Consider the following 24,192-nt stretch of genomic DNA (forward strand, 5'->3'; position numbering starts at 1 on the left):
GGTAATTGGTGAACTTTACAGGGGCCTGGTTATGACCTGGTGTGAGTAGGAGTAGCTTGCGTACCTTGCTGGATTTTAATCCATGACGGCGCAGTGTGTTACTAACAATGATGTTTGAGACTGCATTCCCAGCTCTCTCTTCAGATCATTTTCCAGGTCCTGCTGTGTGCTTCTGTGCTAATTCCCGATCTTTCTCAGACCAAGGAAGTTTGACAGTCATCTTGTGCTTCTTCCATTTTCTAATAATTGTGCCAACAGTTGTTGCCTTCTCACCAAGCTGCTTGCCAATTGTCCTATAGCCCATCCCAGCCTTGTGCAGGTCTATCATTTTGTCCCTGGTATCCTTAGACAGCTCTTTGGTCTTGGCCATGATGGAGAGGTTGGAGTGTGATTGATTGTGTGGACAGTTGTCTTTTATACAGGTAATAAATTCAGACTGGTGCGATTAATACAGGTAATGAGTGCAGAGTAGGAGGCTTCTTAAAGAAAAATAACAGGTCTGTGAAACCCAGAATTCTTGCTGGTTGGTAGGTGATCAAATACTTATTTCATTCAATCAAATCTAATTTAATTATTTAAAAAATCATACAATGTGATTTTCTGGTTTATATTTATAGATTCTGTCTCTCACAGGTGAAGTGTGCCTACGATAAAAATTACAGACCTCTCCATTTTTTGTAGGTGGGAAAACATGCAAAATCGGCAGCATATCAAATACTTATTTACCCCATTGTGTGTGTGTGTATATATATATATATATATATATATATATATATATATATATATATATACATTTGTTAAGTCCTTTTGGATTTGGGTTGTAAAGCATGAATGTATTCATAAAAAAGAAGAGATAAACTGATCTAATAAAATATTCTCAGATAATGTTAAGGCTAAATTCACTTGTCTGGATGATCCGTTTGTCTGTTCTGTGATAGGAATAGAGAAAGGTAAATTATGTGCATCGGTTTTCCAAATGGAAACAAAGTGGTCTCCGTTTTTTATTAAGGGGCCCATCTGGGATCTATTTGGTGCCCATTTTTTAGAACGGAAGAAAAAAGTTCCATTCCAACGGAAAGGATCCCAGACGAGCCCCATAATAACGGATCGCTTTCACACATGAATTCCGTTTGTCTGTTCCTAAAACAGACATCTGTACAAAGCCCAAAAAAGGTATACAGGCATGGCTGTCATTACATAAGTACTGAGAAGAACAAGATTTCTTATTTTGATTACTATAGTATTAATCATTATGATTATTTTCTAACATTGTGGCTAATAAAAAAAACAAAACAATATAAATAATATAAGGGAATAATCATTACAGTGGTAGCATAATAGCCTCATGCAGGGCACCATGTTTGGGATCTGCATCATGGGCATTCCAATTAAATAGAGAATATTTTTCATTGGATGTTCATGAAGTCATATATTGGACTCAGTTTTTTCTTATACTTTTGTGCTTTACTATGGAACTTTTACATAGAATTATGCTTCCATACTTTACGCTGTACCATGGGCCATAACATCGAAGCATTGTGCCAGCCGTGATACATTTCCATTGCCTTGAGCTATTTAAAAAAATATATTGTTGTTTTTTGTTTGTCTTTTTCATTTTTTCCTGTGGTTTTTGATTGTTTCCTTATGTATTTGATTGAATGGGTAAAAAAAGCAGCAAAAATGCTCAAGTAATTGATATGCTGTGATTTTTTTTTTAAAAAATGAACCACAGTTCAAAAGCCGCAATGAAAAAAATGCACTGTGTGTATGATATCTTAAGAATTCTGTGCAGAAATCATTCACACGTCAGTATTTTGTATCAAAAACCAGGAGTGAATCTTAGGCCTCTTACTCACTGGTAATAAAATAGGACGATTGCAATCCGATTTTAAATCGGATTGCACTCTGACCGATGTTAGTGAATGGGTGACATCTCACTTGCGATTTTTTTCTCATCCAAAATCGGTCTGAGAAAAAAATCGCGGCATGCTGCGATTTGAAGCGATTTTCGCCAATACAAGTCAATGGGTGCGATTAAAAAAACGGACCAAAAATGGACCATCCGTTTTCCATCCGTTTTAAATGGATACATCACCATTCTGTGGTATAGAACACTGTAATTGGTCCTGCAAATGACTGTAGAAAAATAGTTGTTGGGGAAAAAAAACGGATGGAAAACGGATGGAAAGATTAAAAATCGCATAGAAATCGCATGACACTCGCATAACACTCCACCCTTTTTTACAGTCCAGAAATCGGACCTTTTTTTAATCGCCAATGGGTATGAGGCCTTACAGAGAAAAACTATAAGGTTGGTCTCACACATTCAGATAATTCCGGTACCGGAGCTGTCCGTGTGGATACGTGGTACCGCCATGTGGCACACGTGTGGTAACCGTGTGCCGCATCAGGACCACATGGACGGCTGCCAGGGAAGAAGCGCTACAGTAAGCGCTGTTCCCCGGTGGCTGGTGCTGACCGCGGCTGTCATTTTTCTCTCCTGCTCGCTGGTGCCGGCAGAGCAGGAGAGAAGAATGACAGCCGCGTTCAGCACCAGCTGCAGAGGAACAGCACTTACAGTAGCGCTTCTTCCCCGGCGGTCGACTGTGAGCATGGAGGACAGCGTGAACTGTTCAGCGTGTACACGTGTTCAGCATTTTTGTGGATCGTGCACTCCCGCGAACACTGACATGTCTCCGTGTTTTTCACACGGACTGTGCGTCCATGAAAACACGCTGACATGTGCAGAGACACATTCATTTTAATGTATCTACGTGTGTCAGTGACTCCGGTACGTGAGGAAACTGTCACTACACGTACCGGAGTCACTGACGTATGAAACCGGCCTAATTGAAAGCTTGACACCTGTTCTGTGTTTTGGAGACACTCCCAATTTCGGCATACAAAATACTGATAATGAATTGAAAAAGACCCGGAAAAAAAAAAAAAGTAGCAAAAACGCTAAGTGTGAACGAACCCATACAGAAGGAATTCCTATGTATCCCAATTCCTAATGAAGATTCTATATAATAAACCCATTTACTAACTTTGGACAATAATTTTATTTGCTGTATCTGTCTAGTGTATTATTAGGCCTCGTTCACACGTTCAGTATTTGGTCAGTATTTTCCATCTGTATTTGTAAGCCAAAACCAGGAGGGGAAAAATCAGAGGAAAAGTGTAATAGAAACATGTCACCACTTCTGCATTGATCACCCGCTCCTTGTTGTGGCTCACAATTTTTTATATAAGGCTATGTGCCCACGGTGCGTGTTAAAACGCACACCAAAAACCGGACTCCTTCCCAGAAATTGCGCGTTTTTTTCCGCGCGATTTCACCGCAATTTTATCGCGATTTTCGCGTGCGATATTCAAGCACTTTCCAAGCGATTTGAAGCATCGCTTGGAAAGTGATTGACAGGTTGGTCACACTCGTCAAACATAGTGTTTGACAAGTGTGACCAGGTTTTTACTATTGAGGCTGCCTATGCGGCATCAATAGTAAAAGATAGAATGTTAAAATGCTAAAAAAAATAAAAAAATCGGTGTATATTTACCTTCCGGCGTCCCGCGCTGCATTCCCGGGCCACAGCGTTCCCAGTAATGCCTTGCAAGACCTGTGATGACGTATTCTCGCGTTGCTATAGCGATCTCGCAAGACCGCTAGAGTCACGCGAGACTACGTCATCACTGGACCGTGCCGCAAGGCACTACTGGGAACGCTTAGGCCGGGAATGCAGCGCGGGACGCCGGAAGGTAAATATATCCTGATTTTTATTTTTTATTCTTTTTTTTACAGGGGTCTGGTACCCAGGGCCTGGAGGACAGTCTCCCCTCCTCCACACCGTGGGTACCAACCGCACATGAGACGCTTAACTTCCCGCATGGTGGGCATAGCCACATGCGGGAAGTAAGCGATTCTCATGCATTCCTATGGGTGCGGAATCGCGGCAATTCTTTGCGATTCCGCACAAAAGAATGAGCATGCTGCGATTTTTTCCGCGATGCTATTCCGCAGTGGAAAAAAGCGCAGCATTAGCACAGTATGTGCGGAATGCCATAGGAATGCATGGGGGGCGTTCTGTACACGATTTTTAAACGTTTCCGCTGCGTTTTCGCGCCGAAAATCGCTGCAAAAACTCTTAAAAATCGCTACGTGGGCACGCAGCCTAAAATCCTGACCAAATACTGAACGTGTGAACGTGGCCTTATACTGAGCATAAAAACTAGACCTGACCGTTAATTGCCGATTATTGCAAAATAATATTGTTAAAAATTTGAACCGAGTGTGAACAGACATCTGTAAGACATATAGTAGTGTATCCAGAATCAATTATAATAGTATAAACCTATCTTTTTGTTACATTAGACATCAGCTAATTGTTTCTAGAAAAAAGGTGAATACAGCCTAGAAATATATTTTTTAGTATTCTTTTATTATTTTTTTAGAGGACAATTATTTTTTTTTACCGTCGTAATAACGTTAGAACTGATGGATACTTTCCATTCTGATGACATTATGCTAATGAAATGTATAATAAAAATATTTATTAAAAAGTGTCCGTAATTCTCAGTGACATTTCTACATTTTGTATCACTAGTTTGTGACAATTCTCGAAGGAGTGCTGTCTAAACTTTCCAGATACGACGAAGGAACCTTATTTTCTTCCTTCCTCTCGTTCACAGTAAGTAAACACGATTTCTGCAGCTTTCATCGTATATTACTTTCCATTCATCGATTTTTTTTTTTCTTCTTTATTTAACTTTTTTTTTTTTTTGGAGCATGATATAATAAAGCACTAAATAAATTAGTATTTAGAGAACTGCAGGTTTTCCCCGAACACTTTTGAATTTTACCGTCAAGACTGATATTTAACCGGTTCATAGGTAGTAGGTAGGCTAAGCGAATGAAATTGTGACCGATACAATAATAAATGAAAAATGTCTAAAAAAATTAAATGTATTTTATATAATTTTATATTGTGTAAAACTTATTAGTTTTAAGTAATTAAATACACAATTCCTGGAAAAAAAAAATAAGTCAAAAAAAATATATATATTTCTAAGTCGAAAGGAACTTGGGCAAAAAATTCCACCTGGGTATCATTTTCTGGAAGTGAATTTATTGAAGGTTCAGAGATGAGAATTTCCTATAAAGTGCCTTTTTTTTTTTATCCCATTGGTCATCTCCATTAAATGAATCTTTATCCAGTTATAGATCAAAAAATAGAATAAAATAACCTTATTTAAGTGTCCTTTTTCATTCAAGGTCAAAGCAGCTTCCAAGTATGTGGATGTTCCGGTAAGTATTATTTAATATTGTTTATTTTTATTTTTTTTTTTGTTTTATTAAGTATATTTTTTTAACATTTTTTGTAATAATAATAATAAAGTGTATAAAACGTTATATTTTGCATCTTGTTCGTGTAGGATAATGCCCTTGAATAATGTCACAATTAAAAAATAAAAAATATTTTTTTTTTTAAATATTAAAATATCATAAGCTTCAGATACCTAAATTGAAACATATAGAAAGTGTCTATTTTAATTCAAATTATTATTATTAGTAGTATTATTATTAGTATTATTATTAATACCATAAGTATTAATATTAATATTAATAATTATAATTACTATTACTAATAATAATTAGAATTAAAATAGACACTTTCTATATGTTTCAATTTAGGTATCTGAAGCTTATGATATTTTAATATTTAAAAAAATATATATTTTATTTTTTAATTGTGACATTATTCAAGGGCATTATCCTACACGAACGAGACACAAAATATAACATTTTATACCCTGTATTTTGCATGCTTATAAAATACGGCGCTATAACTTATTTTTTAATTTTATGTAAGTCCCGATAAGACGGTGATAGAATCTTTTTTTTTTTTTAGCGCTATCGGTGGTCCATGACTCACTAATGTAATAGACGCTCGCCGTTTATAAATAGAGCTCTTAAACTTGGCGAGACATTTGCATTTAAATTGAGGTTAAGCACATGAATATTGACTGTAAGATTTAGATTTCGTGGGTCGCGTTTATAAACGTACAACACTTAAAAGTAAATTCATTATTTAATCTGTCGCGATCCTGAATAAATTCTTACCTTTTCGTGAGCAAATTAATACTTTAGAGCGTGTCTATACAGTCTTCTAAATCCACTTTTTTCTCTTTTATCTTGGCCATCATATAGTATTAGAATAATTATTAATGCAAAGTTTACATCCAAAACAATGAGAAAATTAAGTGTATTTCAGATGTATCTTCATTCTCTTGGCTGAATTATTGCAAAAATTCAATTACAGGTGACGGCGTCAAGGTGTCTGCTTGTTCGAAATAAATCAATCGCTGATGTTTTGAAATTTTAAAAAGAAAAATTTGAAGCAAATATTTTTGCTAAACATTTATACCATGTAGAGTATAATATTATAAAATAAACGATCTAAAATATGGCCTGGAAATTGGAAGCTATTTATTTTTTAGGAATAATAGGAAAATATTGATATAAATATATATCATAGTCTAGTAGTCACTATCCTTAAAACAAAATCATAAATATCTCTATCTATCTATCTATCTATCTATCATCTATCTATATATCTATCTATCTATCTATCTATCATCTATCTATCTATCTATCTATTATCTATCTATCATCTATCTATCTATCTATTATCTATTTTTATATCTATCAATCTATCTATCATCTATCTATTATCTATCTATCTATTATCTATCAATCTATCTATCATCTATCTATTATCTATCTATCTATTATCTATCAATCTATCTATCATCTATCTATCTATCATCTATCTATTATCTATCTATTATCTATCTATCGATTATCTATTTTTCTATCTATCTATCTATCTATTATCTATCTATCTATTATCTATCAATCTATATATCATCTATCTATTATCTATCTATTATCTATCAATCTATCTATCATCTATCTATTATCTATCTATTATCTATCAATCTATCTATCATCTATCTATTATCTATCTATTATCTATCTATCGATTATCTATTTTTCTATCTATCTATCTATCTATCTATCTATCTATCTATTATCTATCTATTATCTATCTATATGTGTATATACATAAATACATGAAAAATATTTTTTAAATGTATAATTATATATGTGTATATATATATATATATAATTCTGCATAATGTTATATACGTATATAAAATAAATACAAAATATATAATTTTATATCTGCATATAAATTATATTTTTTTATATAAAGCAGTAATATGTTCTGCATCACTTTACAATTAAATATGTATGTTCATATACATATATAAAATGATTAATTATTTTTTCTGCTATTTTTTGCCATAGTAGTTATAATTAGAATATGTATATATATATATATATATATATATATACATACACATAAATATTTTTTATGTCTTTAAAAAAATATGGATGATTTTATATATATGTATATATTCATATATATATATATTTAAAATAAATATATATTATTTTATATCTGTACATAAATACATATGTGTATATATATATATATATATAAAATTATATATTTGTTACAATTTTTTTGTTGTAATATATATGTGTATGTACATTATATATATGTATATATAAATAATAAAAAAGGTATGATTTCTTGTGTATATATACATGTATATTTAAATGTTAAATAAGTGAAAAATATATACATTTATATATGTGTATAAATATGTATATTTATATACATTTTTTAAATTTTATATATATATAATTTTTTATTATTATTTTTTCGTAAAACTTATAATTAGAACCTAAATTAATAGAACCTGGTTAGGAAATTCAGATTTGAAGTAATTTAAGAAAGCTAAAACTTTTAAACACTTGATCCGTAGCATAATATAGATACCGACTGGTAAAAATCTTATCTACATTTTTTTTTTAACAAAAAAAAAATCAATTTACTTAAAAATGAACGGTACTTTTTTTTTTACAGTATAATATCGACATAACCTTAACGATTTTTCCAACAGAATGGATGCCCATTTGAGAACATCAAATAAAACTTTTCAATCTAATTTTTTTTTTTTGTCGCCATTTACATGCACAAGCGTAGATATAGCTTAACATTTTGCCAGACACTAAAGGGTTAATGGCAAAGGATATAGTGCAGACAGGATGAGAGACTCCTAGATTGAGTTTCCAGAGTTTTTTTTTTTTCTTCCTTAATTTAGGGAAGCTGATATAAAACACTGCAATTTACTAAAAGCTATTGTCTTGTAGAAGTTATTTCGAATTCCGAAAAGGGGAAATGGTATTTATCAACAAAATACCTCTGTTCTGTTTGTTCCGGAAAAATAACCGTCATTGTGGTACTGATTTTTTTTTAAGCGCATAGTGTATAGCATAACAGGGGGATAATGCCGAGCAACTGAAGTGGAAACCATTATAGACAATAACACTGAAAGCACACAATGCGTTATTTACAAATTATGAAGCGATCAAAGCCTCGCGACGGTCTGGACCGCGGAACATTATGTTCTTATTCCGCAACTCTTAGATCCAAGTGAAGAATATATAATTAACGCAGCATATTTTGACATTTCTCACTGACTAACGAGGAAGAAATTACTAATCAAAATTTACGTTAAACACGTTGACGTTCTAATTTAGAATCTATCGTCAGTCATTTCAAAAGTTCGTAAAGATATGCACAAGTTATATTTTATAGAAGGTTTCAAAAATCAGTAAACCGATTGCCGTCTACTAAAATAAAGGTAGCGAAATAATAGTAAATAGGAAAACCATGAAACGTAGGGTTTTTTCTTACAGGACTGCGTTTATATTAATCTCTTTGTATTTCAAATTAGTACCTTGTCATTGTTTCAGCAAGTGTTAGCTGTCGCCACATTTCGAGGGCCGAACGTTGCCCCCCTCCTCCCTTGCATGATAATTGTTTGCTTTGTGTAAGCAAAAAAAAGTTAAATTACAGTCCTATTGCTCCCCAAATGCTCTTAATTTTCACCCTTGGAAATTACACCGGAGTGTTAACTAACTTCAATTCACAGGGCCTGACAAACTCATATTTCAGAGATTTTGATGGGCTCGGGATGAAAGCTAAAAGAAAGCAGTTATAAAGAAACGTCTAGGATTTGTTTGCAAACATATTCCATATCGAGAACGTAGACGCATTGACTGCATAATGAGCACTGTCAATATTTTTAATGAGATTTTGTTAGAAATCAGTCTTTTACCTGGAGCATGTATTCTCCTTGCCTCGAAGCTAGCAGCTGTTTGAGGAACGTGGCATGAAGCCTTCACAGAATATACTGTACATCTGTACGTTGCGTTCCTCAATATCAGCGGTCACGATAAGAGGAAGGAATGTCTATTCATATATGGAGAAACATTCAGAAGGGTTCTTGATTTCAGATCAGCAAGCAATTTGTAAGGAATCAAATTATAAATTTCCTAAAAAGAATATTAGAATCCAAATTCGATTTTCACGAATTCCAGAAAAATGGCATCCGGAATTGATTTTTCAAGATTTTGAGGGTTGACAAGGAGTTAAAATAAAATCTTATACTCACCTCTCTCTTCGGCACCCATCATACTTTTCCCAACAATGCCTGGTCCTCTGTACATCTCCTCTGTTATGTCTTCTACCTTCTATTTTCTTCTTTCCTGGCCTCCTTTTCACTAGGCCCTGTGCCGTTATATGGGGCGCCATGCACGTCATTGATGTTTCTCTATCATTCATGTCAATAACGTGCATCACGTTCCGCATGATGGTGTTTAGTCTAGTGAGTAACGGCAGTTCCAAAGGGTCAGAAAGAAGAAAGTAGAGGAAAAAAGACAGAAGAGAGAAAACAGAAGAGCTGATTGGAAGTTGGGAAGTCAATGGGAGAGGTATGGAGAGGGCCAAAGAGAGGTCAGTATAAGATTTTTTTAAAGGGTTTGTCCACTAGTTGGGACAACCTTTTCTGATTCCGAATGTTTACCCTTTTTAATTAACAACACATACTCACTTCCTGTGCCAGCGTTATTCAGTGACATCAGCACTGTCTTTGCCGGCTATCGCATCACATAGAGATCTCACGAAAACCCTGCAGCCAGTCAGCAGCCGCTTTACTCTTCCCGGCTTCGTGCATATCAAATACATCCAAAGAAAGAGAAAGAGCAGTAATGCTCACTTCCTCCAGTAATAAATGAGTTGTCCAAAGGCCAGGAGAGTGAAGCGGCCGCTGATGGCCCCAGGATTAGCATGACATCACATTGTGACACAATCGCTGGGAGAAACAGTGCTGATACCACTGGAACCGCATCGTCATGGGAGATGTGCATAAGTGGTGTTATTTTACAAAAGGGAAACATACGAATTGAGAAGGGGTTGTCCCAAGTAGTGAATAACCCACCTAACTCCTTCCGGGCAGATGCAACATGGGATAAAGTGATGTGTAAAGATTTTTTGCATTGTGTTAGTGCCTAAGTAGGCCAAATAACTTGAGAGACTCTGGACTGAGGTTGAAAGGGTAATGTTCCCTAGGTATGTCACTCTCCTCAAGGAGAAACATTATCCCTTAGGCCTCTTTCACACTTCAGTTATTTGCATCAGTTATAATCCGCCAAAAAGGCAGACAAGCGGATCCGTTCTTAACTGATGTGAACGGATGGCACAGGATCCGTTTTTAGACGGATCCTGAAAATGAGGAAATTTAAAGGAATCGCTGGCCGGGAAGGAGAGAGAGAGAGAGAGAATTTTTTTTTTGGTTCGGCACCCAGACAGAATTTGGGGTTAATTCAGTGTCTGGAGGATCCGCCGGCTAAAAAAACGTTGCAGGCTCCGTTTGGAAATCTTTGAGGATGTTGACGGACACTAACATTGTGGCGGATCCTCACAAAAACGGATGCAACGGATGGCAATCAGTCAGGATCCGCCAATAATGAAAGTCAATGGGGAAAAAAACGGATCCGCAAAGAAAAATGGCGGATCCGTTTTTTTTCAAAATTGGCGGATCTTGACTGATTGTCAAAAACGGAAGTGTGAAAGAGGCCTTAGACCTCAGTCCAGAGCCTTTCACCTAGCCAAATAAGAATTCATACTTTGCACTGACGAGGGGCAATACCTTGAAACACTGTGTCTGCAAATTGAGATTCTGATTTGGCTTTTATCCTAAGTCATATTGCAAGGCTCGTTAAAGGGTCGATAGTAATTTGTAGGATCACTACTTCCAACACGTGGCGCTATAGAATACAAGTCCTCTTCCTCCCTGAAGAGGCAATTTTCAAATTAAAATTCCCAGAGGAGCGTTGCATTGTGAATAAGCCTCCTTACATTGGCATGCCAGAACTGGTATATCACTCTCCACTAGGAGAAACATTACCCCTTTTATTAGGCTAAAAAAAAAATATATATATATATATATATAGGAATCATTGCCCCCCCAAAAAAAAAATCAAAAGGCTTTGGATATCTGTTTATTTTATATAGAATATATAGTATATAGTTTTCCAAAAAAATCTTTTTAGCTCTTAAAAGCTACCTGCTTTTGGAGGTTACCAGACTCCGAATGGTAAGTAACTGGACGGAGCAAGGATCTTCTTTTGTTAAAAAAAATTAATAATCTCAAAGAAAATTGGAATAGGTTTGCCTTTTTGTTTAATAACATGGAAAAATAAATACTGCATGCAAAAGTTAACAAAAACATTGCCTTTCAGCACCCTAGACCGAAAATTCCAAATACTTTCATGCAAAATTAGAGGCACATAGAGCCCCAGCTTATAGCTAAAAGGTTCTGCTGTCAGACTCATAAAGGACCAATGCACAGAGCCATAAAACAACTATGTGTTTGAGTTTGAGACTTTCCATTTTTGAAAAATATCAAATGAATGTTGTGTTTTTGGTTTAAGTACAGAATATTGAATTCAACTAGAGATGGGACAATCGATTCGCAGGACTCTGGTTTATCGGTCAGGTCAATAATTCGTGACCACTGGATGGGACACCTGCTATCTCATTACCTCCCTGCATTCCCGGATCTTATTGTGATTAGCCGGCCTGGTGCAGCATCACGTGTGCATCATGCGGCAATGAGGATACCATGTGAGCCCAGCTAATCAAAAGAAAAGCTAGGAATGGAGAGTTAAAATTAGATTCACTGGCCTTCTGTCCGGTGGTCACAGATCACTGACCTGGCCAATGGGCCGTAGTCTTGCAAATCGATTCTTCCATCTCTAAATACAACAAGTATGTTTTTTGTCCCATTCACAGCCATAAGAAATGTTACCGAGTTCCACTCAGTATTTTAGTGAGGAATTCCGCATAGAAGGTGTTTAAAAGTTATCAAATTCTGAAATAATTCCCAATAGATATTCTTTTATTATGTCATTACTGTTAGGTTTTCCATTGGATGCTTATGGCCCCCATATAAATTAGATTAGCGTCAGCCGAACTTACCCATATCTTGACCAACAGTCTAATGTTTATGGGTGACTCCTGACTCCCACGTAACAGATGATTTTGGGCAGATAAGTATCTGATATTTATGATTTTGGGCTGCCAAACCTTTTCTTTTTTCCCTGAGTTAATGACAATGGCACGGGCTCTCTCGTAGAGAATGGAGCAAGTGCTCTTGTTTATGGAGAAGTTGAAATAGAAAGCTGCTGGCCAAATAATTGTCCGAACCATCGTTCTGCCAACAGCCATTTATTATATATGGGACACCTTAGCTTGTAGAAATTTACAGACTCGAGAACATTAATTATACTAGAGTGAAGGGTCCCTGTGCAAGAACAACATATGGGCCCTCTACAGTCCAGGAGCTCATGATAATGCACAATTCCACCTACTTTGGGGTGGTTCTGAGCCCCCTTACCTCTTGGACCCTTGTGTGGGTTGCAATAATAATATGTCCGCCCCTGGATACCTAATTAGACTAGATCAAAGATAACTCAATGACAGATGCCTGACAAAACAATGAATATGAGCCATTCCTAACTGTACGTTTCATTTTTTTTCTTTGCAGAAACCAGGAATGGACCTCGCTGATGCCTATGTCACATTTGTGCGTCACTCTCAGGATGTCCTTCGTGATAAGGTCAATGAGGAGATATATATAGAAAGGTTATTTGATGTAAGTAAATGCCTTCTCCTCCTTGAACAGCAAGGGGGAGATGCCCCAAAATGTGACAAAATAAGCGACAGTGGGATAAGTCACATTTTGAACCAAAACAAAAGTGATCTTCTTACAAACCTTTCTTTTTTTCCCCTCTAAGTTGCTCTTTTCTGCTTTAAATCTTTACTCTGGTGTACTGTGTCTTGGTCTGTGTCTTACTAATCTCTGGACTGGCCTTTGTGGATACATGAAAAAGCCTACTGTATGTTCTTTATGTAAGACCTACTGCTTACGTGTTTTCTTACTATGTGTTACTTGCCAATTATTGCTTTCCTATCTTTTTGTCTACCAGCTGCCAAAAACAAAATCTTTTGACATTTTACCCACAAGAACAAACTGATATGTCCACAGGATAGAATGCCAACAAATCTAAAGTTATAGTTTTACACATCTAAATTAAAAAAAATAATTCCTAAATGAGAAGAAATAAAACAATTATAATAAGATTATTATAATGTTTTTACATATAATATATTTGTTATTTTTGGCTTATAATTTCTTTAAACAGAGACAGTTTCAGTTTTGCCTTAGACCAAATCTCATTTGGTCGATAATTGCAGAAATATAAAAAATAAAAAAATACACTTTAAAATTGAAATAATATTATTGCATAATAAAACTAGTCAATCAATTATCATTGCCATGATTAGATTAAATTAAATGGAAATACAGTTATTACAAAATATGGATACTGAAATGGTTGTCTATATTTTTAGCCAAGCATCAAGACCTCGGATTATTATCCAGTTTGACCTCTGTGGGTGATTTTTTTTTGCCCTTGTTTGTATAGATTATGTTAAGAAGATTGACATGCCACTAGTAGTATCTGTCAGAGTTATGCAGTCAAATTAGTTGCTTGAACACAGTCCAAAGCTCCCCATACACATTAGAATATTGTTGGCCAAACCCACCGATATTGACGAGTTCGGCTAAACTTCTAATATGTATGGGGGCAACAGCCGACTGATTGTCTGGAGAGATGTTGATCAGGTATGTCTGATTTAGGACTGACAATCATATTATTCTCCTAGAGATGAGAAAACACAGGAGCGCTTGGCCAAACGAGTGCTCCTGTGTATGGGAGAGCGGGCCAAAGTGACTGTCGGCTGAACGATCCGCCAAAGCATCATTCGGACAACAGCTATCTAATGCATGTGGAAGGCTTAAGACTGGTTTCACCATCCAACACTTTGCAATGCTTGGACTGGTCTCTGATCTCATGAACCAATCTCAAGTCACTGTTGAGTTTGAGTCAGGAAAACCAAAACTGGTCCAGACTTTGAAGTCCATACTCAGAGCGTGACTGTCTGAAGTGTGAAATCATCAAAAGCTTGAGAAAAATGGGTTAATTCTGCATTGCCAGTGGATTAATGATGAACAGGAGTCAAAGATCCAGGGATATGGTTTATTGTCAACGCATTTCAAAGTCTCACACTTCTTCATCAGAACAAACCAAAAGTTCTTTGTGGTTTGTCCTGTTGAAGAGGTGTGAGACTTCAAAAATGCGTTGACAATAAACCACATCCCTGGATCTTTGACTTCTTTTCATCATTCATCCACTGGTAAGAGTTTTCTCCAGCATTTGATGTTCTCCAAGTCATGGGTCTGTAGCAGCCTTTTCTCAGTCTATAAAATGGTTGTGGTCACACAAACCGACCAGGTGAGCACATTTGTCCACCTCATCTCATTTATATTCAGATAAGACCCTATTGCCCTTATTGTTTTTTCATCCCATTATCCTAAAGTCTGAAACCGGCATAAGAAATACCATCATCTAGGTAACTTAGACAAGCTGCTGTCCATAGTGTAGAGCTACAAATAGACATTTTAGTTTTCAAGTAGCTTCAAGTCCACAAATTATGCCAAAGGACAGATGTTTGAAGACTTAAAGTCCTGAAACCATTTAGGGCTTTTAATCCCAATGACAGATGAGGAAAATAATATGGGGGGTGTACACAGAAACGTGATACTATAACATGCTAATTTTACAAAAAGATCATTAGAGAGGTTGTCCAATACTTTAACATTGATGACCTATCATTGATGTCTAATTGGTAGGGGTAAAAAACCTGGCACCCCCGCTGATCAGCTGTTCCCGCTGTAGTGGCGGTCAGAACTGCACAGTTATGGAGCTTCACTGCAAAGCTCTGTTGACGGAATAATGGCCATGGCCGAGTACTGCACACCCGTCCCATATTGATTTAAAAAGGGGTGGATGTGCAGTACCCAGTTGCTGTTGCTTCAGAGTTAACAGAGCTATGCAGCTCCAAATCTGAGCAGTTTCAACATTGGGAACAGCTGATCGGCGGAAGTGCCGGATGTCGCACCCCCACCGATCAGATATCCTAAGGAAAGGTCCTTAATGTTATAGTGGTAGATCATCTCTTTAAGGTGGATGGAGATATTTTACTTGTACAATTTAGCTTTTAATAGACCCAGGGATTTTGGACCCTGGAACATCAAGCTATGCTTTTAAAATTATGTAAATAGTAGCCAATAGAAAAAAAAATAGGTGTAAAAAAAATTATATTCATGGTATGGTATGAAAATATTACATATGTGACATGTATATTTTCATTACGTAGGAAGATAGAAGTCAGAATATTATGTGTTAATGTTCCTGTCGCCTTGAATGTGTGACACATGTTGTATTCCTGTCTGTAACAGTCTTCTGCCGAGGCTACGACTGCTAAACGAGTCTGTTCTTAACTAGGTCTTGTGTGTCGCATGTGTCTCTGTAATTCACCAAGTACTTTTCTCGTCTATCACACTTGTCATGTGCATCTTCTGGCCTGGTCATGCATTCTTCCTACTTTGCATTCTCACGCTTTTCACAATGTGCTACAAAACTTTTTTTCTTTTCCAACCAAAACTTTTTTGTTTTTACGTTTAGCTTTTTTGTGTGTGCTTCTTGCATTTCCTTCTTTAAAACTATCTCTCCTTTATGATTTTTTTTCCACTCTCTCACTGACATCTTGAATTGAAATGGAACTTATCTCTCATGTCAAAAGTTTTTTCACATTATGTCAAGTGGCATGATTTAGAGTCAAATAATCTTCCTGTGTACATCTACTAGCATGACCCACATCCACTGAGAATGCCTGCTACATGCATACAGCACACGGAGTGGTGCTCGTCGTCGCTCTATGCATGCGTGCCCATCAAACTTTTTAAACTTTAGGTGCCTGGGAATGAAAGTTATGAAAACCCATCCACTAGGCATCGAAATAAAATAGAACCCACAAGAACGGCAGTCATTCTGCAAATTTACTCAACAATTGTCGAAAAAAAATTTGTGGGTTTTTCTTTTTGATGCCTATATTGCCTTTTCTATCCCTACTCCCTTCTCTCCCATAACCCCTATTTCTTTTTGTTCTTCCATGTGTCATCTAAGGATAAACAGTAACTAAATGAAATTTGTATCATTCCAAATCATAGTTTCCAAAACATTTTGTGAAATTATTTTTACTGATCTTTGAAACAATTTCCAAAAAATGAAATAATTCTATTAAAAGCTAAAATAAAAACTTACTGATAAAGTTATGTAAACAAAACTACTATTGCCTCTTGAAGGGAATTTGTCACCGGAAGTTGGAGGCCTATGTAAATGGCCTGTGTCTGGTCCGATGGGTGGTGTTTCTTCTTCTTTCTCCACCCCATCCTTGGCCCCGTCCGCGATCTTTGCCGGTATTAGAGAAGTTCAACTCCATAGTTCGCGTGTGCGCAAAGCAATCTTGCTTTGCGCACTCGCAGTATGCTTTGCCCAACTGCGGGCAAAGCCGAAAATCATTACTGCACATGCGCCGGTACACTATGTCCCGACACACAGCGAAATACTTCCGAGACATAGTGTACCGGCGCATGCGCAGTAATGATTATCGGCTTTGCCCGCAGTTGGGCAAAGCATACTGCGCGAAGCAAGATTGCTTTGCGCATGCATGAACTATGGAGTTGAACTTCTCTTATACCGGCAAAGATCACAGACGGGGGCCACGGATGGGGTGGAGAAAGAGGAAGAAGCATCACCCATCGGACCGGACACAGGCCATTTACATAGGCCTCCAACTTCCGGTGACAAATTCCCTTTAAAGATATTGTCCGGGATTCATTTTAATTTTCCATAGACTTGCAAAATTGGAAAATAGCAAAAACATCTATACTCACCCTACCGAGGTCCAACGCTGCCTTTCTGCTGCTTCCCTGTTCTTTGTTCATTGGCTGAATTCATTACAGCCCATTTGATAAAAACAGCCAATAATAGGGCTCGGGGGAATTGTGTTGTCCACTCTGCCATCACCTCTGAACCTAGTGATTGGCTGCAACGTTTAAATGTGTTGTAATTATGACCTCCCCATTGCCGCCTGTCAAAAAAGACTGGTGCAGTGATGAAGAGGCAGTGCTAGACCTTGAGAGGGTGAATGTTAGTGTCCTTGTTATTTTCAATATTTGTAAGATTATGGGGAAATATAAATTAATACCAGACAAACCTCATAGTAATAATATCATCTGACAGCATAAAATTTAAAGAAAAATAAAATACAAATTTATGGGAAAACTCAATTCCCCCCCCCCTTTTTGAATTTTTGACTTAAAAAGCTAAATTTCCTCACTCAAAAAATATCATTAGATACTTTGCTTCTTTATGTTCCCTTGTTTACGTTATTCCCCTTTTATTTCAATTTTGTTTTTCCCCCTAAAATTTAGTTTTCCTTTTGTCATTTTATTTATGCCTCTTGTCTTCCCCATTTAGAAAAGGCTGGATGATAATAATTCTGTCATGTGCCTGAGAATTTTTGAGGTAATTTTTGGTATTTGATTCATCTAATTTTTTTTTTAACCATTTCATTTTTCACAATTCATTTTAGCACCATCATAGTGTTGTATCAATATTATTATTATTATTATGTTTTGTTTTTTTACAGTCCTAAAATCATTTGCCACGTTTGGTAGCTATTGCCTTTTTTTTTTTTCAAAAGATTATTGGTTTACTTATAACTTTAACTTCTTTTCTTTCACTGATGCTTTTTTTTATGTAATAAGTGATGCAAAGAATATTAATAATATGATATTTACCCAGGTGCTTAGAAAAGAGTTAATCCTCAAGATGTTCATTTAATCCGCTGCTATTATGTATTCTGCATTCAAGGGTTTCATTAATGTGATCTGGGTCAAGGGACTGGCTGACTAGTCCTGGAGAGAAAATGACCTTTTGTAACCTTTCCACAAATAATTTTTCCACAAAACTTTTTAAATATTAATGTGACATTAAATGCGCTCCTGGTTTTACATTTTTGCTATAATACATGTAGTTGTAGCTGTTAAAAGGATTTAATGGGAAAACAAAACATTTATATAATCAATGATGCACAAAGTTGGTCGGACTGAGTTCCTACTCACTATGATCCTAAATAATCACTCCCATCAAAGTTTTCATCTTCTTAATATATTGCAGTCATCACATTATATAGCACTGTGTACTTACAATTGCTAATTTCTTCCTTCTACCCAATTAATTATTCTCTTTTCTAATAGGTCTATGACATCACATTATTAAAAACAGAAGTTATATATAGAGACAGTAAGTCGTCTTTTTTCCTGCATGAGTCATCATCAGAACTACAATTATTTATCACAGCAAAATCCCTGTCCGGGGAAGCCGCGGAGTAGCTGGAACAGGAGTTGAAGAGGGGATAGAGCTGGACTTCCAGGGACATTGCAGTGATGTAGAATTGTAGTTCTAATAATGACTAATGCTGGGAAAATGTACCTCCTTTTTCTACTTAGCACTTAGAAGGATTCAGCTAGTCAAGTAAAGTCATAGACCTAATGGGAAAGAGAAGAATTAACTAGGTAGAAGGCCAAAATGAGCAATTGTAAGTGCACAGTGCTATATAATATGATGATTAAAATATATTAAGAGGATAAAACTTTGATGGGAGGGGGAGGGCTTCCTTAAAGGAGTCATTCAGTGAACTTACGATATCACTTATGATAATGATAGCTTATAGATCAGTGGGGGTCCTAATGCTGGGACCTCCACCGATTGGCAGAATGAGGCACTTTTATTCCTGTTAGTCCTCTCCATTCATTCTCTATAGTACTGTCAAGCCATTTTCCAGCAGCTCCATAGGGAATGAAAGGAGCAGTGATTGAGTACATGCACTGCTATTCCATTCTAACGGAGCTATAGATGCCCCACATTGCTTATCTTGGGAATCAGTGGAAGAACCCGAAGATCCGGCTCAAGCGACATCGACGCGTTTCAGGTGATCTAGCACCCTCATTTATTATATCATGAATAAGGTTCTAGATCCCCTGAAATGCGTTAAAGTCACTTGTCATGTGATCCGTACCACTGATATCTTGTTTTAGCCTCTACAAAGCACTTTGTGAATAAAGGCTTGTTCACAGTTCGTTGAGCTGGATCTTCTAGTTTTTCCATTGATTTGCCTGACACAGCTTTTTCCAAACAAACGTTAAGATCTCCCATACGGTGAGCTGGATATAATTTTCTTCCTATCTTGGGATTCCCCAGTGATCGGACCCCCCATCAATTTATAAGCTATCATCCATTCCGTGAATTGATTACTTCTCTTCACTTGACATCCCCTATAAGAAACGGTTTATAGCGCTGTGAATATGACCTGGGTTACTAGCTACAGCTGCACATATGGATAAGTTGCTGTGCCTATATACCCATTCACATACAGCTAATTGATGGGGTTCCGGGGGGTCACTGAACACGCATGTAAATTATATCCCGGGGATCGACCATTAGTGATTTTTTTTCCATAAGTTAATTGTAATAGGACATTTAACAATGTATCAATAATTGACATTTTATGTAAACATATGAAAGTATTAATGTTTGTTTTCCTTTATCGACATTCATGCTGTAAATATGTTTACATTGGCTGATTCCACTGCACTCCAGTGTTATGATTGAGTCACCGTAGGAGGCAAAAACAGAAATGCTAGCCAAGTCCAGAAAACCAGAGAAGTTGGCAACTATCAGACTGCAGACCCCTGAACCTATCAACACAACTAGCAGTAGCCGTGGGGGGTTCCTACGATGACCTAGACCCCTCGATCACAGCCGGAGAGATACATAGGCCTAAAGAAGGAAAGGGGAAATCTAACTGCCCCAGAGCAGACCCCAAAGCAATAGGCAGCCCCCCACATATAATGACGGTGAAGCAAGATGAAAACACTTACACAGACAGAAAGACAGGCTGAGCAAAGACGGGGCCCAAAAACTACCTAGATAGGAACGGATAGGAAGGCAGCTGTCTGCAATCTGCCAAAACCCTATCAGAGACAAAAGCCAACAAGCTGATATAAAAATGGCCCTGAAGCAACTAAGCTTCAAAAACTAAATCAGCACTCAGGTACTTTCAGAAGACAGAGCTAACGGAACACTGCACACTCCAGCAGGGAGTGGCAGAATCCAAAAAGCAAGAAAAACAAAAACAAAACTTAAATGCAAAAAGGCAAAACAGAAAACTTAGCTTTAGGAGAGCAGGAATCAGACTGGTGTCCAAGAGTCCACAGAGAAATCACCCGCAGGGCAGAAAGGGCGTAGGCTGCCTTAAATCCAGTCAGTGACTCCACTCAGCCAATCGTCTTCATTAGTCCCAGGTGCCTGATAATCAGGCTCACTAAATTCCTTCACTAGAATAGGGAGTTCACCAGGCCTCAGTGACGGAGGGGAAAATGAACTCACAACACTCCAGTATGCATAGGGCGCACATTTTAACAGCCTGTTTGCCTAGCTTAAAGGGAATCTGTCACCTATTTTTTCGTATATAAGATGCGGCCACCACCATCAGGGGCTTATCTACAGCATTCTGTAATGCTGTAGATAAGCCCCCGATGTAACCTGAAAGATAAGAAAAAGGAGTTACATTATACTCACCCATGGGCAGACGGGTCCGGTCCGGGTCCGATGGGTGTCGCGGTCCGGCGCATCCCATCTTCTAGTGATGACGCCCTCTTCTTTGCTTCCCGTCGCGGCTCCGGTGCGCAGGCGCCGGGAGAGGTCTTATATACGAAAAAATAGGTGACAGATTCCCTTTAAGATTCCAATGCCAAATCAAGTCCCACCTCAAGGGTATGTCTACACATAGTGGATACCCTTTGGATTTTCAGTATGGATTTATAGGTGTAAAATCTGCAGCACATTGCAACAGCAACAAAGTGACCTGCAGGGCAAATTATAAATTCCCACCTGTCAATTTATGGTGCAGATTTTTTTTTTTAGTGTATCTTCAAAGTGGTCTCCTCATGAGTGGCCCCCATGCACATTAGTCTACTGTTGGCCAAACCCGCCTATATTGACATGTCCAATGTGTATGGGGACACCATCCAACTGATTGTTAGAGGAGATATCAATCATCAATAGGGCATGTCTGATGTTGTGCTGCCGATCACATTGTTCCGACAGAGATAAGTCTCTGGTAGAGAAATCTGGTGCTGCCTTTCTGATAGAAATCACACAGGCGCGATCGGAAGAGCGAACGCTGATGTGTATGAGAGAGATGGCCGAGAACGACTGTCAACTAATGTCTATGGTCGACTTTAGTTTTCTATGATCGGTGGATATTATTGCATGAATTTTTGCCAAACCTCCGTCTTCCTGCAATAAATATGCCATTTTTTTTAATTTATTTCACCAGTGCATCTAATGTATAAGAGTGCTAACTAAGGAATGAAGAGCAGAAATCCCTCTCTGTATGCTGTGCTGGGTATGCGAGAAATCATATCAGCTAGTCTTCACCCAGTAGCTCAGAGTCAATTGCAAACCAAGAGATAGAGCCTGCAGAGGGGAAGACTTGGTGAAAATGCAGTGATCTAATGGCCAGAAATAGGGGTATTTCTCATGTGTTTAGAGATGACAGCTTATTCTGAAAATTTACTTGAAAGTACAGCTATCCTTTAGTTTAGTTTTGGTGGAAAGCTTTCCATATTTTGTACTGCAGTCACAAACAGTTGTAGAGTAGGTGTGAAATCAAGTTTAACACAAACAAAATTCTTAGTCTTTGCTCTGTTGAATTTAAGATAATTAAGGCAAATTACTCTCATATCTATTATTCATAAAGCAACATACAACCATTCTAATTGGCATTTTAGTGCATCCAAGCAAATCCAAATCTGCATCCAAATCCTCACGCTAAAAACAGCTGAAGATTTCACTGCGGTAATTCTGCATATTTCACCCAAATTCCCCCCTTTGATTTCCAAAGGAAAGATCCTTGGTAAAATCTACCGATTTCAAATTTCATCCAAAAAGCTACTGCTGTAATGGCGCATTTTCCATCTAGAAAAATGGTGGGAAAATATTCTGCCATGCTACCCACGTGCGCATACCCTAGAGGTTTTCCATCATAATCTTTGGCCTCTTTCACACATCCGGTGTCAGGGGTCCGGCGGCGTGCGGCGAAAAGCCGGGCCGCCAGATCCGGCCTGCATCGGTGACACCGGATGTACATGCGGTGCCTGATGCGACTTGGAGGACATTTAAAGGAGCCGCAGCACCGGGGGATGAGAGAGCCAGCTGGTGAGAGATCGGGAGACGAGAGCAGCCAGAGAGACAGCGAGGGATGAGAGAGCAGCCAAAGAGAGAGCGGGGGACGAGAGAACAGCTAAAGAGAGAGCGGGGGACGAGAGAGCAGCCAGAGAGACAGCGGGGGACGACAGAGCAGCCAAAGAGAGAGCGGGCGAAGAGGGAGAGCAGCCAGAGAGACAGCGGGGGATGAGAGAGAAGCCAAAGAGAGAGCGGGGACGAGAGAGCAGCCAAAGAGAGAGCGGGGGACGAGAGAGCAGCCAAAGAGACAGCGGGGGATGAGAGAGCCAGCCAAAGAAAGGTATGGAGCGTATAGAGAGAGAGAGAGAGACAGAGGGAGAGAGAGAAGGGGAGGGGGAGAGGGAGATGCACGCCGGGCACTTGTGGGGTTAAAACTCACAGTGCCTGGGCATGCGCTGTTAAAAAAGCCGGTCCGGCACTGCAAAAAAACGTTGCAGCCAACGTTTTTTGCAGACACCGGATGGCGCATGTTTTCCGTATCCGGCAAAACCCGGAGGCGCCGCATGTCCATCCGGCACGATGCGCGATCATTACATTCTATGTGAAAAAAACGGATCCAATCCCGGATCCGGTTTTCACAATTTTCGCCACATCGTGCCGGATTTAAAAAAACGGATTTGTGAAAGTAGCCTTATATTTATTTCCAGTTGCCTACACGTGCCAGTATATCCCTTAGATTAGCACTGATTAAACATTATATAGTCACCTACATGGAGGTCGATAAAAATTAGCTGGGACTCCTCTTATTGACAGAGGACGTGCACCGACCTACTATAGAGCTGTGATTGTGTGTTCACGGTCACTACACTGTGTCTGCAAGACCAGGAGCAGGTCCTGTGATACACACCCATGATCATGGTCTAAAGGTAAAAGGAATCCTGATCTGTATCCTTTAGTACCTAGTATAAGGAGACTGAAACTGAGCTTAACTTATAGAGTAAAATCAAAGGGGTGTTCCCATCCTCTTTGGGTGGACAGTCCAGGGTCCATTGAGGATGGACCTGGGATTGTCCACGCATAGAAGGTAGGGACACCCTGTTTAAGATGCCTGTTGATGTAGCAAACTTATGTGAACCCAAATGGCAACCCGTCCATTAACAGAGTGGCATATAAAAGTTTGACCACCGCTGGTCAAAATTACTGTTATTGACAACAGATAAGCAAGTATATACTATATATACAGTGGGTACGGAAAGTATGCAGACCCCTTTAAATGTCTCATTCTTTGTTTCATCGCATCCATTTGTCTAATTACAAAAAAGTTCATTTTTTTCTCATAAATGTACACTCTGCACCCCATCCTGACTGAAAAAAAAACAGAAACGCAGAAATTTTTGCAAATGTACTAAAAAAGAAAAACTGAAATATCACAAGGTCATAAGTATTCAGACCCTTTGCTCAGTATTGAGTAGAAGCATCTTTTGAGCTAGTACAGC

General features: G+C 38.0%; 1 protein-coding gene across 17 annotated transcripts in view; it reads left to right on the forward strand.

Moving 5' to 3' along the window:
* Nucleotides 1-24,192, forward strand: part of CADPS (calcium dependent secretion activator) — a 482,209-nt gene that overhangs the window by 409,532 nt on the left and 48,485 nt on the right. For 8 of the 17 annotated variants that reach the window (XM_073569794.1, XM_073569795.1, XM_073569797.1 and 5 more), the window contains 3 exons: nt 4,602-4,685; nt 5,270-5,302; nt 13,024-13,131. In XM_073569794.1, coding sequence (XP_073425895.1) covers nt 4,602-4,685; nt 5,270-5,302; nt 13,024-13,131 — 225 coding nt within the window. Of the gene's footprint in view, nt 1-4,601; nt 4,686-5,251; nt 5,303-13,023; nt 13,132-17,923; nt 17,972-24,192 lie in introns of all 17 variants that reach the window. The other 9 variants (XM_073569792.1, XM_073569796.1, XM_073569784.1 and 6 more) reach the window with 3 other exon arrangements.

This window comes from Dendrobates tinctorius, unplaced genomic scaffold, assembly GCF_039654945.1.
Source record: "Dendrobates tinctorius isolate UK_male_01 unplaced genomic scaffold, ASM3965494v1 ptg000027l, whole genome shotgun sequence".
Taxonomy (NCBI): Eukaryota; Metazoa; Chordata; class Amphibia; order Anura; family Dendrobatidae; genus Dendrobates; species Dendrobates tinctorius.